The sequence below is a fragment of the Camellia sinensis genome, chromosome 10 (assembly GCF_055761805.1).
Source record: "Camellia sinensis isolate YWXY chromosome 10, ASM5576180v1, whole genome shotgun sequence".
Classification (NCBI taxonomy): domain Eukaryota; kingdom Viridiplantae; phylum Streptophyta; class Magnoliopsida; order Ericales; family Theaceae; genus Camellia; species Camellia sinensis.
Window position 1 is genome coordinate 160,291,621 of NC_138970.1, and position 17,058 is coordinate 160,308,678.

The window sequence follows — 17,058 nt, forward strand, 5'->3', positions numbered from 1 at the left end:
TAAATTGCAATAGTTGGCTTAATTACCAAACTACCACCTAGTGGCCACTTCATATAAAACATATTGAGCCTTTATTTCATAACATTGCATCAACCTTCTTCTTGCTATAGCCGACCAAGAGTGAGAGAGTGTGAGAGAATTGAGTTTAACTTGATGGTTTGCTTGGAAATTGGAAGAATTGTCAGAGAATTTGCCAAATTGAGCTTCTAGTCTTGTGATTGAGAACCCAATGTAGGATATTCAACCTCTCATTGATGCATTTAAGTTAGTTCTTGCATGGTTCATTCTCAATTGAAGAGTTGAGTCTAGAATTGGTTCTATATGTTGAATTGTAGCATATATCATGCATGCATGTCAACATTGTTGCATTTTGAGGTTGATTACATGGAATTTGGTACATGCAAGTTCATATTATTGTTATAGTCCATGTTTTCATCTTGTTTTTGGAAGTTGAGGCTCATTAGAGCATGTAATTGAAGCTTTGAATTGGTTTAAACTCATGCATGTCATGTTTGAGTTATGTTCATGAAAATTGGTTTGAAATTGGATTTAATTGAACTACCTTTGGGCTTTGATTTCTCAAATTGATCTTTGAAACATATTATATTATGAGTTTTGAAGTGTTTTCCAAAAAATTAGCCCAAAAGGATCGAATTTGGTGTTTTAAAATTTGGTTTTGAGCTTGAGGTTCGAATCTGGAATTTCCAAAATTTGGACTTCCGCTCGAGCAGGGTTACTGGCGCTCGAGCGGGAAAATCGTGTTTCCAGTACTTTTATCTGTTTTACAGTCCGCTCGAACGGGGTATTGGACGCTCGAGCAAGGACTTGTGTCACACGCTCGAGCGGGTATTGAGCGCCCAATCGAGCGTGATCTTCACACATCCAGTACTTTTGCAATCCGCTCGAGCGGGAAATCTTACGCTCGAGCGGAGACTTTTGTTTGCATGTCCGCTCGAGCGGGGTAAGTAACGCTCGAGCGGGAACTCTGTTTTCTGAAAATGTTTTAAAGTGCATCATTTCATCCTCATTTCATCCTAAGCAGTCTTAGGCCTAGTTTAAGGCATCTTAATGAGGATATTGATGTAGAACCACACCGAGTCAAGATAGGGATTAAGTTATTATTTTCCCAACTGTGTAGCTTAGTGTGTGTTCACTCTGGAACTGTGTAGGGTTGGCATCCGGAGACGCGCTCTAGCTTATCTGTAGCCCAGAACTCTGTGAGTAACAATGTTGTAAAGATATGTTTGAAAATGAATATTTTCTGAATGATCAACTGAACTGTTTTCTGAACTGTTTACTGTTAACTGAATGAATGTTTGTCCTATATTCTGAACTATATTGTGGCATCCTTAGCAACTACTGTTACTGTTACTGCTACTGTTACAGAGATCTCTATCGGTTCCCATGTTGGAACCACTACTGTTTACTGATGTGATGGCCATCATTGACTGTTCGGCCTTTCAAGACCTACTGTTTACTGTACTGTTCTGCTAATGGATGTACCACATATGACTGTTATGATTGAATGACTGATACACTAAATCAATTGACTGTTTTCAATATTGAAAGGACATTCATTCTTAACCTCTTTACGCATTATGTTATTCACTGGGCTTTAGCTCACTGCTCATATATATATGTAGGTGTACAGGTACCGGACCGTTGCTAGAAGCGTCAGGGTAAACTCCAGTTTTGTCCAGCCAACCTTTGTGCCTCACTTCGAGGTTCCTGATCTGTTCAAGCTGAGGCTGCTTGGGGAGTTTTAGATTTTCCCCTTTTTGTTTATAATCTGTATAGACTGAATGTTACTGTACTGTACCGTTCTAATAGGGATTAAGTCCCTGTCTTGAATGATTGTACATATTGTACATACTGTTTTATTTCTGAATGTGAATCTATATGAAAAGTCTTTTTGCATACAGACTGTCACAGCTCATTGGACATTGTCTATTTACTGTTTTGGCTTCCGCCATGCCCCTGTACTCTGTATTATTGTTTGACTGTTAAGCAGGCCTTCGGTAATCACGGATTACTGGCCGGTTATGGTGCTAAACCCATAGGGGCGGGTTTGGGTCGTGACATTTTCATTCCCAAAATATAATTAGCCTCACCAAGATCTTTCATATCAAAATGGCTACTAAGCATATTTTTAGTTTCCATGATGATATGCAAATTAGAGCCAAATATAAGTAAATCATCCACATAGAGGCTAATAATGACATGTGAATTCTCTTCAGATTTATAGTAGATGCATTTATCACATTCATTCGTTTTATAGCCATTCCCAATCATGCAGGAATCAAATTTCTCATGCCACTGTTTAGGGGCCTGTTTTAAGCCATATAGGGATTTAACTAGCTTGCACACTTTGCTTTCTTGACCGGGTTCCACAAAACCCTCAGGTTGGTCCATATAGATTTCTTCACCCAGGTCTCCATTTAAAAAGGTTGTTTTAACATCCATTTGATAAATTTTTAAATCATAAATTGCAGCCACTACAATTAATAATCTAATGGACGTAACTCTAGTAACCGGAGAAAATGTATCAAAAAAGTCAAGATCTGCTTATTGTTTAAAACTTTTTGCAACAAGCCTTGCTTTATATTTATCAACAGTTCCATCCGGTTTAAGTTTTTTTTCTCAAAACCCATTTACAGCCAATAGTTTTACAACCTGGTGGTAAATCTACTAATACCTAAGTTTTATTGGATAATAATGATTCTATCTCATCATTTATAACCTCGTTCCAAAAAACAGAGTTAGGAGATGCCAAAGCTTCTTGTAAAGTTAATGGAGTTTCCTTCACATTAAAAACATGATAATCAGGGCCAAAATCTTTTTCTAATCTGGCTCTTTTACTTCTTCTAGGTTCAAAAATTACAGTATCTTGGTTTTGTAAAAGAGGAGTAGAGGAACTGGTTTCAGATAAAATATTTTCTTGATAATTTTGACTCCCACCATTTTTAGATTTAAAAGGAAATTTTTCTTCATGAAAAATTGCATCACTTGATTCAAAAATTATTTTGTTTTCAATATAAAAAAATCTATAGGCTGTACTATTTGTTGCATATCCAAGAAAAGCACAAGTGGCAGCTTTCACACCTAATTTAAGTCTTTTAGGGTCCACAAGTCTAACAAAAGTTAGACAACCCCAAACTCTCAAATATCTCAAATTTGGCTTATGCCCTTTCCACAACTCAAAAGGTGTAACTTTTGTTTTTTTTATGTGACACTCTATTCATAACATAACATGTAGTTAAAATTGCTTCTCCCCACAAATTTGAAGGAGCACCTGCTTCAATTAGCATAGCATTTGTTAAATCAGTTAAAGTTCTATTTTTCCTTTCTGCTACACCATTTAATGCAGGTGAATATGGTGGAGTAGTTTCATGGATTATTCCCAAAGACTGAGCAAACGAGTTGAATCCAAAAGATTCATACTCCCGGCCTCTATCACTTCTATATCTTTTAATCTTTTTACCGAATTGATTTTCAACTTCAAGAAGGAATTCTTTAAATTTTTTAAAAGCATCACTTTTATTTTTCAACAAGTATACATAAATGTATTTTGAAAAATCATCAGTAAAAGTGATAAAATATCTATTTCCACCGCGTTTTAAAATTCCTTCAATTTCACATAAGTGTGAATTAATTCTAACAATTCAGTATTTCTCACCACACTTTTATGAGGCCTTTTAGTTATTTTTGCTTGACTGCAAACTTCACATTTCTCAAACTTATTTGTTAGTCTGGGAATTAATCCTAAACTACTCATGACTCCCACATATCAGCTATTAATATGACACAGACAAGCATGCCAAAAATTCATAGAAGACAACATGTAAATAGAAACATGTGCTTTCTTATTCTCAATATTTAATTTAAACATTCCATCGCAGGCATACCCTTTCCCCACAAATATGCCCTTTTTTGTGATTACATATTGGTCAGATTTAATAGTCTGTTTGAAACCAGCTTTGTTGAGCAAATAACTTGACATCAAATTTTTCCTCATGGACGGTGTGTACAACACATCTTTTAAAAAAAGCACACGTCCAAAGGTAAAATTCAGCTCAACATCCCCACACCCGAGCACCTTGGTTAAACTTGAGTCACCAAGCATAGCAGTCCTCTCCTCATTAAAAGGAGTGAAATCTTTGAACCAATCTTTATCATAGCAGACATGCCTATTGGCACCAGAGTCTGCCCACCACCCTTCGACAGATTGAACCATAAAAATATCTGTAATCATAGCCACAAATGGTTCCTCGGTAACATTAGCCTGTGGTCGAGACAGTTGTTTCTGAAATTTGCAAGTTTGAGCAATATGCTCACTTTTGCCACACACAAAACATGTCACATTTGTCAGATCTTGTGAAGGGGGTTCTTGGTTCCATTTCTTTTGCCTCGGGTAATTTTTATTTTGTAGCCTTCCAGTATTTTTTCAAATTTTCTTAACTGGCTTCAAGTGACTATTTTTATGAAATTGACCTTTAGGTAAAGTATTTCCAGAAGTTAAATTTACCTTTGCAATGGAATGCTCTTGTGTCATAAGCGCATCTTGTCCTCGTGCTTCCTCCTCCACCTGAATCCGTGTGATTAGAGTCTCCAAGGACATCTCCTTTTGCTTGTGATGCATTGACTTCTGGAACTCCCTCCAAGATGATGGAACTTTGTCAACAATATCCGCTACAACAAGATTGTCTCCAATTTCGATGCCTTCGGATCTAACTTCAGCCACTAGCATTTGAAAATCTTGAACTTGCGCCACCACTAATTTTTCATCTATCATTTGATAGTGGAAAAAACGACTTGCAGCATATTTTTTAGCGCCTGCCTCTTCCGTGTCATATTTATTCTGCAAGGCTTTCCAAATTTTCTTGGCAGTGGTGTAAGTAGTATCATAATAATCATAAAATTGATCTGAAAGACAATTCAAAAGATAATATCGACATTTATACTCATCTGCGTTGTATTTCTCAATTTTTTCAAGATGAGCGGCATACTCCTCGTCGGTCATCTCTTCAATGGGGACTTTGTTCGGATTTTTCTCGGTCAAGATATAGGCCACCTTGAGGAGACTGAAGTAGAAAGGCACCTTGCCTTTCCATCTTTTGAAATGGGCTCCCTTGAACCGGAAGGGCTTGTTGAGATCACCGGTATTCTCGTTGGGCTTCTCTAGTACTGGCTCCATGACCTTTTGCTATTTGAATGTCCTTAAAATTGTTGGTGATAATTACAAATAAAACACCAGAAAATACAAATAATAAAAGTTACAATAACTATTATAAGGGTTGAGGCGCGGGAAATTCGCTCTCTTTAAGGAGATTCAAGCCCTCTACGGTTAGGCAAAGCCTCACACCGGTGTAGCAGAAAAAACCTTGACTTGTCCCCCACAGAATACAACAGCCCGAATAAGTCGTATGGTTCACCAACACTGCACAATTGGTTGAACCCAAAGTTTTATCACCTACACCCTTTTTTATTTGCCTGATAATCTCACATAAAGCATAACAAAGCAACAAAACTTCTTCTCATTTTTCCCCAACATAGGAGATTAGTCCAATATATAAAATTGAAAACTTGTTAGGCAAGGTTCTTGGTGGATAAGTTAACTAGAGACTTGACCAAGACTTGGTGTGGATAAGAATTAGTTGGAGACTTGACCAAGACTTGGTGGACTTGAATGGTAAGCAAACTTGGTAGAAAAGAAAAGAAAAACAACTTATAACACATTATAATATTGAAATACCTGCTAACAAGTACTATTGCCATGCGAATAGTGTGAATTTCACATATATATATATATATTACATACTACTAATTAAAAACCCTTTTGAAAATTGGTTTCGTTGAAGAAGTTGAAACTGGTTTTTGAATATGTAAAATTCAATGGAAACAAGAAGAGGGTATTCTGTTTTGTGCTTTGTAGCTCTCTTTAGCTTCTGGGCTTCTGCAAATGCTTTGCTTTCCCCCAAAGGTGTCAACTTTGAAGGTAAGTGAGATTTTTTAATTTTTTGTTTTTTTTTTTGGAGTGTCATCTTTAAGTGGTGAAAGGAAGTTTTTAAGTATTTGAATTTAAATTTTTTTTTTTTAATGAATTTGCAGTGCAAGCTTTGATGGGTATAAGAGATTCATTAGATGATCCACATGGCGTCTTATAGAATTGGGATGTTAATGCTGTTGATCCATGTAGTTGGACAATGGTAACTTGTTCAGCTGATAAGCTAGTCATTGGCTTGTAAGTTCCAAAACATAAAACATATTATCTACCCTTTTCACTCTCTTAATAATCTTGAAAACGTCCTACACAAATACAAGAAAATTGAGAATTACCCATGAAAATGTATTCAATTAATGAAATTTTTTTCTTTTTTTTTTTTTTTGGCTGCAGAGGAACTCCAAGCCAGAACTTATTGGCTAGTCTTTCACCTAGCATCGGGCACTTGACAAATCTCCAGATTATGTGAGTACAAAACAAAGAAAAAAAAGAAAACAAAATGAGTTCAATGTTTTCAAATTTCAATTGAAATGATTTGATTATAAGGTATTTTACAGGTTGTTGCAGAATAACAACACATCAGGGCCAATTCCCACTGAACTTGGGAGGCTTCCAAAACTACAAACACTCAATCTTTCTAACAATTTCTTCGCCGGTGAAATTCTATCCTCTCTAGCCCATCTGAAAAGCCTTCAATACCTGTAAGCATAAAAATAAAAATAAAAACAAATTTACATACATGGATAAAATTATATTTCAGTGGATTTCTTTTTCTGAAAATCTTATTGAATTGTGATCAGGAGGCTAAACAATAACAGTCTTTCTGGATCAATTCCTTTCTCGTTGGCTAATATGACCCAACTTGCATTTCTGTAAGTCTCATTAAATCTTTTCTCCATTGAAATTTGTATTTGAAACCCATAAAAAGAGAGAGAGAAAGAAACGAAGAGGTTTGGATTCAAGAAAGGTCTAAGTGGGCTTTGTATAATATGTTCCAGGGACTTGTCATACAATAATTTGAATGGTCCTGTACCAAGGTTTCTTGCTAAAACATTTAAGTAAGTTCTTTGATTCTTACCCTTCTACATTTTTTTTAACCTACAAATCAGGAAAATGAAACACGAAGATCGTCTGTTTTTTTAAAAAAAAATTATTTTCTTTCATTTGCACAGCCTTATGGGAAACCCAATGATATGCGCAACCGGGACAGAGAAAGACTGCAATGGAACAACAGCAATGCCACTTTCTTACCCCTTGAATAATGCACAAAGTAAGAAATTATAAATTTAAAACTGCCCCCTTCTTTCGATTGGTTAAGACCTTCATTATTACACTGTTTTAATTTTTAATTTTTTTTAAATTTTTTTTTGCATTTACCTTAGTCTGATCTGTTGGTCTCTTTGCTCCACAAGGATCTCAACCTTTGGGGAGGCCTAAAGGTCACAAGTTTGCCTTAGCATTTGGATCAAGCCTGGGCTGCATCTGCCTACTTGCTTTTGGGTTCGGATTTCTTCTCTGGTGGAGGCAAAAACACTACCAGCAAATATTCTTTGATGTAAACGGTTAGTAAAAAAGGATTTGATCAGATTTGAGAAAAATCCTAGGTTATAAAAGTCTGCTACATTAACAAAAACATGCTGTTTTTGAAAATTTTCAGAATTACTTCATGAGCAAGTATGCCTTGGAAACTTGAAGAGGTTCCAATTCAGAGAACTTCAGAGTGCAACAAAAAATTTCAGCAGCAAGAGCATAATTGGGAATGGTGGTTTTGGAAATGTGTACAAAGGGTATCTCCAAGATGGGACCGTTGTAGCTGTGAAAAGGCTCAAAGATGGAAATGCTGTTGGAGGGGAGATTCAATTTCAGACTGAAGTCAAGATGATCAGCCTAGCAGCGCACCGTAATCTCCTTAGGCTTTATGGGTTTTGTATGACATCAAGCGAAAGGCTTCTGGTGTACCCCTACATGTCCAATGGGAGCGTTGCTTCGCGTCTCAAAGGTGAAAAAAAAAAAAAAACAACATTCATCATTGCTATTCAAATCATACATAGGTTGCTAAAAACAATAAACCATCTAAATGTTACAAATTGCTTCACAATGACAATACTATACTTTTGCAAAGGATTCTACCCGTTGCTTGATAAGAAATGTACTTTAAGGCGGTCAGCAAGGTTCACTTGTTGTATGTGGGCTTGACCAATGACACATGCTTTGGGAAAACATGCAGACGAGCCGAGTCAATCATAGTACTAAGTTGTTCAAATTTGGATTGAAAACTTAATGAGTTTCAAAACGTATTCACGTTTAACTTGTTTACATACGAGTCAATCTCAAATGAGTTTTTAACGAGTTTGAGTAGCTTGAGTTGCTTTATTTTTATAGTGCATATAAGTTTATCCAGCCAAGTAGTAGATTGTTCAAGCTTGGCTTAAAAACTTAAATTTAAAATGTTTTCAGGCTTTCAATGATCCGAATGCAAATTGAGCTGGAGTAGCTTGGTTCGTTTAATAGCCCTAGACATATACTCCGTTGCCTTTTCTTGTTTCAACGATTCTTGACTTTTCCCTCTATCTTCGCTTGAGCAAACAAACAGTTTTTAGTACTGGAACGTTAGATTCATACTTATCTAAACCAGCTTCGGATTGGGGTACTAGGAAAATGTGACAACCCTCACCACTGTTTACTGATAAACCATTAATTACTGTTAAACTGAGACTGATTATGATAATTGACTGAATTGACTGAAATCCTGAACTAATTGATTGTCTGTATCTGTTTAAGTGCATTTCTATCTGTTCGACTGTTAAACTATCTGTTCACGTGTTATGTTTAAACTGCAAATTGAAGGCCTTATCGGCGGCCGAACCAGAAATTGATTAGTGATATGTATTAATCATAATTTATGTGATTTTATGGTATAATTACTTGAATTTGGATTTGGTATGATTAGATTAGATTAAAATAAGTTAAATTACACAAGTTGCCTTATTTACCATATTGCCATGTTAGTGGACCATTTAGGCAATACATGTTGAGCCTTATTACATGCAAACACAACATTTCTTCAGCCCATTCTTGTGATCATAGCCGACTATGGAGAGAGAGAGAGAGATAGGAGAAAGCTTGTTTCCATCTCAAATTGGCTTAGAGACTTGGAGAATTGGTAGAAGATTTGCAAAATTGAGCTTCTAGGCTTGGAATTGGAGACCTAAGGTAGAGAATTCAACCTCTCTTTGATGTATTTGTGTGTTGTCTTGCATGATCCATGAGAAATTAGAGATTCTAGCTAAGAGTTGGTTCATAATGTTGAATTGTAGCATATATCATACATGCATGTCTACATTGTTGCATTTTGAGGTTGATTACATGGAATTTGGTACATGCATGTTCATATTATTGTCCATGTTTTCATCTTGTTCTTGGAAGTTGAGGCTCATTTGAGCAAGTAATTGAAGCTTTGGATTGGTTTAAACTCATGCATGTCATGTTTGAGTTATGTTCATGAAAATTGGTTTGAAATTGGATTTAATTGAACTACCTTTGGGCTTTGATTTCTCAAATTGATCTTTGAAACATGTTATATTACGAGTTTTGAAGTGTTTTCCAGAAAATTAGCCCAAAAGGATCGAATTTGGTACATTGAAACTTGTTTTTGAGCTTGAGGTTCAAATCTGGAAATTCTAGATTTTGGACTCATGCTCGAGCGGAGTGACTGGCGCTTGAGCGTGAAATTTGTGCATCCAGCACTTTACACTGTTTTACAGTCCGCTCAAGCGGGATATTGGACGCTCGAGCGAGGACTTGTGTCACACGCTCGAGCGGGTATCGAGCGCCCAATCGAGCGTGATTTTCACACATCCAGTACTTTTGGCATGTTTGACAGTCCGCTCGAGCGGAGTATTTTGTTTGCCTGTACGCTCGAGCGGGACCCCTGTTTTCTGAAAATGTTTTTAAAGTGCATCTTTGCATCCTCATTCCATCCTAAGAATTCTTAGGCCTAGTTTCAGACATCTTAATGAGGATATTGATGTAGAACCATACTGAGTCAAGATAGGGATTAAGTTATTGTTTTTCCCAACTATGTAGCTTAGTGTGTGTTCACTCTGTAACTGTGTAGGGTTGGCATCCGAGGATGCGTACTAGCTTATCTATAGCCCAGAACTCTGTGAGTAACAATGTTGTAAAGATATGTTCGAAAATGAATATTTTCTGAATGATCAACTGAATTGTTTTCTGAACTGTTTACTGTTAACTGAATGAATGTTTGTCCTCTATTCTGAACTGTATTGTGGCGTCCTTAGCAACTACTGTTACTGTTACTGCTACTGTTACAGAGATCTCTGTCAGTTCCTATCTTGGAACCTCTGTTTACTGTTACGATGGCCATCATTGACTGTTCGGTCTTTTAAGACCTACTGTTTACTGTATTGTTCTACTAATGGATGTACCACATATGACTGTTATGACTGAATGACTGATATACTGATTCAATGAACTGTTTTCGTTACTGTAAGGACATTCATTCTTAACCTCTTTACACATTATGTTATTCACTGGGCTTTAGCTCACTGCTCATATATATATAGGTGTCCAGGCACCAGACCGGAGCTAGGAGCGTGGGTCAGACTCCTTTTGTCAAAGCCAACTACTGTGCCTCATTGCGAGGTTTCGAGCCTGTCAAGCTAGGGCTTTTGGGGTGTTTTAGTTTTCCCCCTTCTTGGTTATGTTCTGTATAGACTGAATGTTTTTGTACTGTACTGTTTTAAATAGGGATTTAGTCCATGTCCTGAATGATTGTATATATTGTACATATTGTTTTGGTACTGATTGTATATGTGTATATGATATGAAAAGTCTTTTTGCATACAGACTGTCACAGCTCATTGGGTATATTTTAATTACTGTATTGGCTTCCGCCAGCCCCTGTACTCTGTATTACTGTATTACTGTTAAGCAGGCCTTCGGTAACCTTGGATTACTGGCCGGTTACGGTACTAAACCCATAGGAGTGGGTTTGGGTCGTGACAGAAAATAATTGAATTAGGTGCTGCTAGGGGTCTACTATACCTGCACGAGCAGTGCGATCCCAAGATTATTCACAGAGATGTGAAGGCTGCAAATATATTGCTTGACGAATACTATGAAGCTGTGGTGGGAGATTTGGATTGGCAAAGCTCTTAGATCACCAAGATTCACATGTCATGACTGCTGTCAGATGAACCGTGGGGCATATAGCCCCAGAGTATCTCTTAACAAGCCAGTCATCAGAGAAAACTGATGTTTTTGGGTTTGGAATCCTTCTACTTGAATTGATCACCGGTCAAAGAGCTCTCGAATTTGGGAAAACAGCAAACCAGAAAGGAGCTATGCTTGATTGGGTGAGCAAAGACAAGTGTTTTTGATAATTTTTAACTCTATACATTTGCCTCGTACATTTGACTGATGGGTATATCATTGCAAGTTAAGAAAATTCATCAGGAAAAGAAACTTGATACGTTGGTCGGCAAGGACCTGAAAAACAACTATGATCGGATTGAGCTTAAAGAAATGGTTCAAGTGGCTCTCTTGTGTACGCAATATCTTCCAAGTCGTAGACCCAAGATGTCTGAAGTAGTTAGAACGCTCGAACGAGATGGACTTGCGGAGAAATGGAAAGCTTCACAGAGAGCCAACACAACCAGATGCAGAGCAAATGAGTTCTCTTCATCAGAGCAGTACTCTGATCTCATAGACGACTCATCCTTGCTCGTCCAGGCAATGGAGCTATCAGGACCCCGGTGATGAAATTCTAGAAGAGATAAAAAGAAATTTGTCACATAATGCAACAGCAAGACTGTATGTGTGGAAATGAGTTTGTTGTATAGTATCATGCTATTCTCAAAGTTCTGGAAAGTGGTGGCAACTTCTGACCGTGTAGAATCTAATTTCAGTTACTGACATTTAGGCCGTGTGTTTATGAGTACTTTTTTTCTTTTTTCTTTTTTGTATTGATGAGTGAAGGAATTTTCTGGTTGTTTCAAACTCGTAAGAATAATGTTGTAAGAAAACAAGGAATGAGTTTTAAGAGTTGTTTTCTATAGAGTACAACTGTACTTCAAAGAGATTTGTCTTGAGTTCAAGAGTTTTTGGTATTAGAAGCAATAATATCAGAAAACAGTCTCCAGTCTAATATTGTGTTTGGTCTTGTTTCATTTTTCCTTTCTTTGTTTTCTCCTCCACAAACTCAAATTCCAAACACAGCCTAAATGAAAGTCTGACAGTTGCTGGATAACTCAAGCTTTCACTTCTGTCCTTCCCCTAAGTCTCTTGTAATTTACAGAAAATATAGTCAACACAAATTTGTAGTATTGCACTTGTTAATTCCACACAAGTCTCTCATGAAAATCTCATAATATTTGTCTTGCTGAAGCAACCTTTGTCTTGTCTTCCCCCACTAGCCTCTTAAATGCTGAAACATTTGCAGGATGTGCTCAACCTAAGATATGATTAAAATTTATTAATATACACCAAAACACAAAACTGCTTAATTGTGGATTTTCATTCAAAGTATCATAGATGGGTGAAAATGGTTTCCAATCACATGATTCATTGCAAATCTTCCCAATGTTGTAGTGTATTCTAAGCTACAAATAGGGAATTGCAGCAAAGGGAGAGTTTCATTGTTAACAAAGGAACCAAAATAAATACTAAATAAATAAAGAGAGCTTTTTTTGATAAATTCTCTTTTAAGAGTTTTATTTCATCCAACTCATATTTTTTTTTATTATTCCATTAGGTCCTATTTGAGATAAGAAGACCAAAACACCCTTAATCTCTCATGCCCCCTATTAATGTTGATATTTAATATTGATTGTCATTATATTTTGGTAGTTTCCATACATTAAGATGTTGTCATTATATTCATATTAATTTGAAATGAAATTTTGCTATTATGTTGTCAATTACATGATGTGAATATTCACATCATGTAAATGAAAAGAATATTCCCCTCATTATATTCACATTAATTTGAAATGAATTTTTATCATTGTGTTGTCAATTACATGATACGAATATTCATACTAAAACATACGAATGTGAACGATCACATCATTATATTAGATGAGAGAGAATATTCACATGTTATGAACGTTCACATCACTACATGTTGTGAATAAAAATGTGTTGTCAATTAAAAATATAATGAATGTTATTTTTAATGTTTTGTCAATTAAAAATAAGAAGGTTCACATGTTGTGAACGTTCACATCACTACATTTGATGAGAGAATTTTTTGAAAAAGTGTTATGAACGTTCACATCAAATGAGAGAGAATGTTCACATTATTTTTAATGTGTTGTCAATTAAAAATATATTCACATTATATAATAATAATAAATAATAACATCAATGTTGTTTAATTTATGTATAAAATTTCCATTGCCTTGATCCTTTCCATTCTCTTTCCTCCCCCAACATTAAATATCAATATTAAATATAAGGGCATAAGAGTCTAAAAAAATAATGTAAATCAAGAAAAAAGACTTTATGGAATAAAAGTATAAACAAATGAGACTAAGTGGGTTCAAAATTTTCTTCATAGAGTTCTTGGATTAGAAGACTTCTAAATGGGATTTATCAATAAAAATCTCAAAAATAAATAAAAGACAAAATAAACTAAATGATTTTTTGTGGGACTTTGCATGGATTGTAAATATTATTTCATCATTTGCAACAACTTGGCCAAGATAAATACAAATGGAAGCCCAATGATCTGTCAAAAGAAGGAAAACAAACACAAAACAAAGAGACTTCATGTAAGAAAAACAGTTTTTACATATCAATCTTGGATGAAGATGATTTCAGCTTGTGCAGAAGCCCTTCGAAACCTCACCAACTCAATCAACATATTCAATCTTCCATCTGTAACATATACACTAGGTGTAATGCTCATTGTCTCAAGCATTGGTGAGTTTCTAAGTAAAAATTCGATGAATTCCATCTCATGGGGCACACCCGACATATCTGTCATCTTCACAGTTTCAAGCAGACTGAATGTGCAATCAGACGGGCATTCTTTCTCCCAAAAATCCAAATCAGGAGCTTCTGTTGCAGTTGATGTATTTGAAGAACCCTATATCAATCAATACAAGGAAATGAACAAGTGAATGGCCATTGTAATCTGAAATATAAAATATTTAATAAGTTCAAGATTACTCACCGAGATTTGAAGTTCTTGTAAACAAGGGGAGTTCACAATCAAACGAAGAACCACCAGTATCTCTTTCATGTCCTCAAAACTCACTTGATACAATTCAATAACTTTTAAATGGTTATATGCAACTGGAAGTTTTCCTAGGTCGTTACCTATACTCAAATACTTGACAAAAACAATAACATAAGAAAGCACTTTGGCTACGAGTAAGCACTAGACTATGTTTTCCATAGAACCTAAATAAATAAAAAAGAAATTTATTAAAGTTACCTTGGTGAGGTAAATATGTCCAATAAGTCTCTCAAGGCATGGTACACTGCCAAGAAACTTATCAAAGTTGCAACTTGAACTTTGTTCAAAATGCTCGGCAATATCATCAGTCATATACATAGCAACAGATATAGCAAGCAAAAGTGGGGTATTTTTGAGACATATGTCTTTAAATTCGCCTTCCAGACACAAGTATTTGAGATTCGGAGCACAGATAGTAAGAGCTAAACTATCAAAGTACGATAACGTCAAACTCTCAAGAAGAGGGCAGCTTGATATGAGACTTTCAACAACATCGGGGGCAATCAAAACTTGTTGAAGATTGAGGTATTTCAAACATAAGAATCCTTTAAAAGTCGGAGGAGGGTCCAATTCACATCGAATTAGCTCCAAACGAGTCAATCTTCGACAGGAGAAAAGACAAGAAGGAGCCCTAAACCACTCGCCTTCTCCTAATTCAAGAATCAATTGTTTAATATCATTCCTTGATAGAAAAAGCAGCCATTGATCTATATCGGGTGAGCTTTGCAAGTATGCGCTAGACAAACTGAACTTGTGAATTGGTCCATCATGAAGAAAAAGAAACCGAGTAATGAACTTTGCAAGGCTGTCCTCGACAGCTCCTTTGTCATTACAAAGCGTTGCACACTTGTCATCAAATACAAGTTGAGTAAGGTTGGCCCATTTATACCTCCATTTACTCGATAAACTGCATGTTCTTACTGCATGCCTTATCGGAAGCTTTGTTAGGATGGTTTCTATAATACTTTGAGGCAGATCACTAATCAAATCTTGCCCTATAACATTATCCATGTGCAGTTTTCAGTTGAATTACCTACAGACAGAGAAAAAAACAATACATCAACAGTCTTTCGGATTTCACAACAATTAAATATGAACCAAACCCATGAAAATTTTCCCCTCGCACTCTGTTTGGTTGCAGAGAAAATTTAGGAAATAGAAGAAGAAAAAAAATATCCTCATCAGCCGAATTGCCAACAGGCAGGAAAAAAACACATCAACACACAGTCTTTCGCATTTCCCATTGATTAAATTTGAACCAAACGCATGAAAAATTTCTCCTCACTCCGTTTGGTTGCAGAGAAAATTTAGGTAATAGAAGGAAAAAAAAAACTCATCGGGAACTTCAGACAAAAAAATTCCTCAATTCTACTGAACCAAACACAAAAATTTCGATTAAAAACTATTGAAATTTTCATTCTTTAGATGACACAGATGACGCATAACAGTTGATTCAAAAGCTAATCTTCTTTTCTTTGCATCGATTTTCGTCAACAAACAAACGGAGAGTTTTCCTAAATTTTCCGTTACTATCTCACTGGCCCAAATTCCAATGATTCATAACATGTTTAATACTAAAGATATCAAACCCATATCCAGAAGCATCAGATCATACAGGCAACGAAATGTACAGACAAGAAGGATTAAAAAAAATATAAAAAAATCCAAACTTTGATGTTGAAAAAGAATAAAACAAGAGGTAAAAGGAACGAGAAAACTAAGAAGTAAGAAATACCAGAGGTTGAAAAGATGAAGAAAAGCCACTCCTTTCATTGATCTTCTTCTTCTTCTTCTTCTGCTATAGATTGCCACCTCTTCGAGAAGAGAGAGAGAGAGAGAGAGAGAGAGAAGGAGGCTGGAAGCATATTGATAGATGGAGATAAATATTGTAAATTACACAAATCACCCATATGGTATATTGAAAATACAGATAACACCCTTTTATTTTTTAAAATTATACTAACACCCATTGTTTTAAGGCTCGGTTTAGTGAGGATAAAAATAGTAGAAAGTGAAAGAAATGGAAAAAAATAAAATTTTTCTAAATTTATTTAGTATGAAAGTAGTGGATTATAAAATTTTTCTAAAATGGGTGTAGAATTATGATTTGAAAATTCAAAACAAATATCACACTCAAATCAATGGGTGGAACTATAATTTGAGAGGCTTACCAAAAAGAGCCTTAATTTTCTTATATAACTCATAATAGTATGGTAGATGGCCCAAATTCTGTGGCTCAAATGTGGCTCAAATGGCCAAAACGACGTCGTTTTGAGTACAAAACAACATCAAAATGGCCAAAACGACGTCGTTTTGGCCATTTGAGCCACATTTGAGCCACAAAATTAGGGCCCCCAAACATTTTTCATAGTATGGTAACTAAGCTTCCAGTGTTTGTGCAAAAAACACACGAAAATGTAAGAAAGTTTAAATTTGTTATAAAAATAGTTACTTATAATTAGAATTCCTATTTTCTTATAAAATTTTCATCCTTATCAAATTCATCCGAGAAATGATATTTTCTTTTCCTTTTCTTTTCTTTCACTTTACTTTTTACCATTTTCACTTTCCATAATTTATTTCTTTCTAACCAAGCGGAGCCAGGTTTGGATTATCTCCAATTAGTTATCTCAATTTAAGAGAGCGTTTGGATTTAATGGGCGCATTTTGGGGCCGATCTCGATGATCCGAACAGTTTATTTTTTAAGACTTATTGAGTAGAATATTAATATAAAAAATTTAAATAATCAGATATTGGTAGTTATATATTTAAAGGAAAAAGACTTCTCTC

The 17,058-nt window shown here is 35.6% G+C and overlaps 1 protein-coding gene and 1 pseudogene across 1 annotated transcript; one reads left to right on the forward strand and one right to left on the reverse strand.

Annotated features, from left to right (window-relative positions):
- The first annotated feature begins 5,857 nt into the window (after positions 1 to 5,857).
- Positions 5,858 to 11,782, forward strand: LOC114259294 (protein CLAVATA3 INSENSITIVE RECEPTOR KINASE 6-like; annotated as a pseudogene).
- A 1,904-nt stretch (positions 11,783 to 13,686) lies between these two features.
- On the reverse strand, positions 13,687 to 16,182 carry LOC114289405 (F-box/FBD/LRR-repeat protein At1g13570-like). Its single transcript, XM_028199297.2, has 4 exons — positions 16,003 to 16,182; positions 14,466 to 15,300; positions 14,202 to 14,360; positions 13,687 to 14,114 (listed from the first exon to the last, which is right to left on the reverse strand). The coding sequence occupies exons 2-4, from the start codon at positions 15,276 to 15,278 to the stop codon at positions 13,821 to 13,823; spliced, it is 1,266 nt and encodes a 421-aa protein (XP_028055098.2). The 5' UTR covers positions 15,279 to 15,300; positions 16,003 to 16,182; the 3' UTR covers positions 13,687 to 13,820.
- Between the last annotated feature and the right edge of the window lie 876 nt (positions 16,183 to 17,058).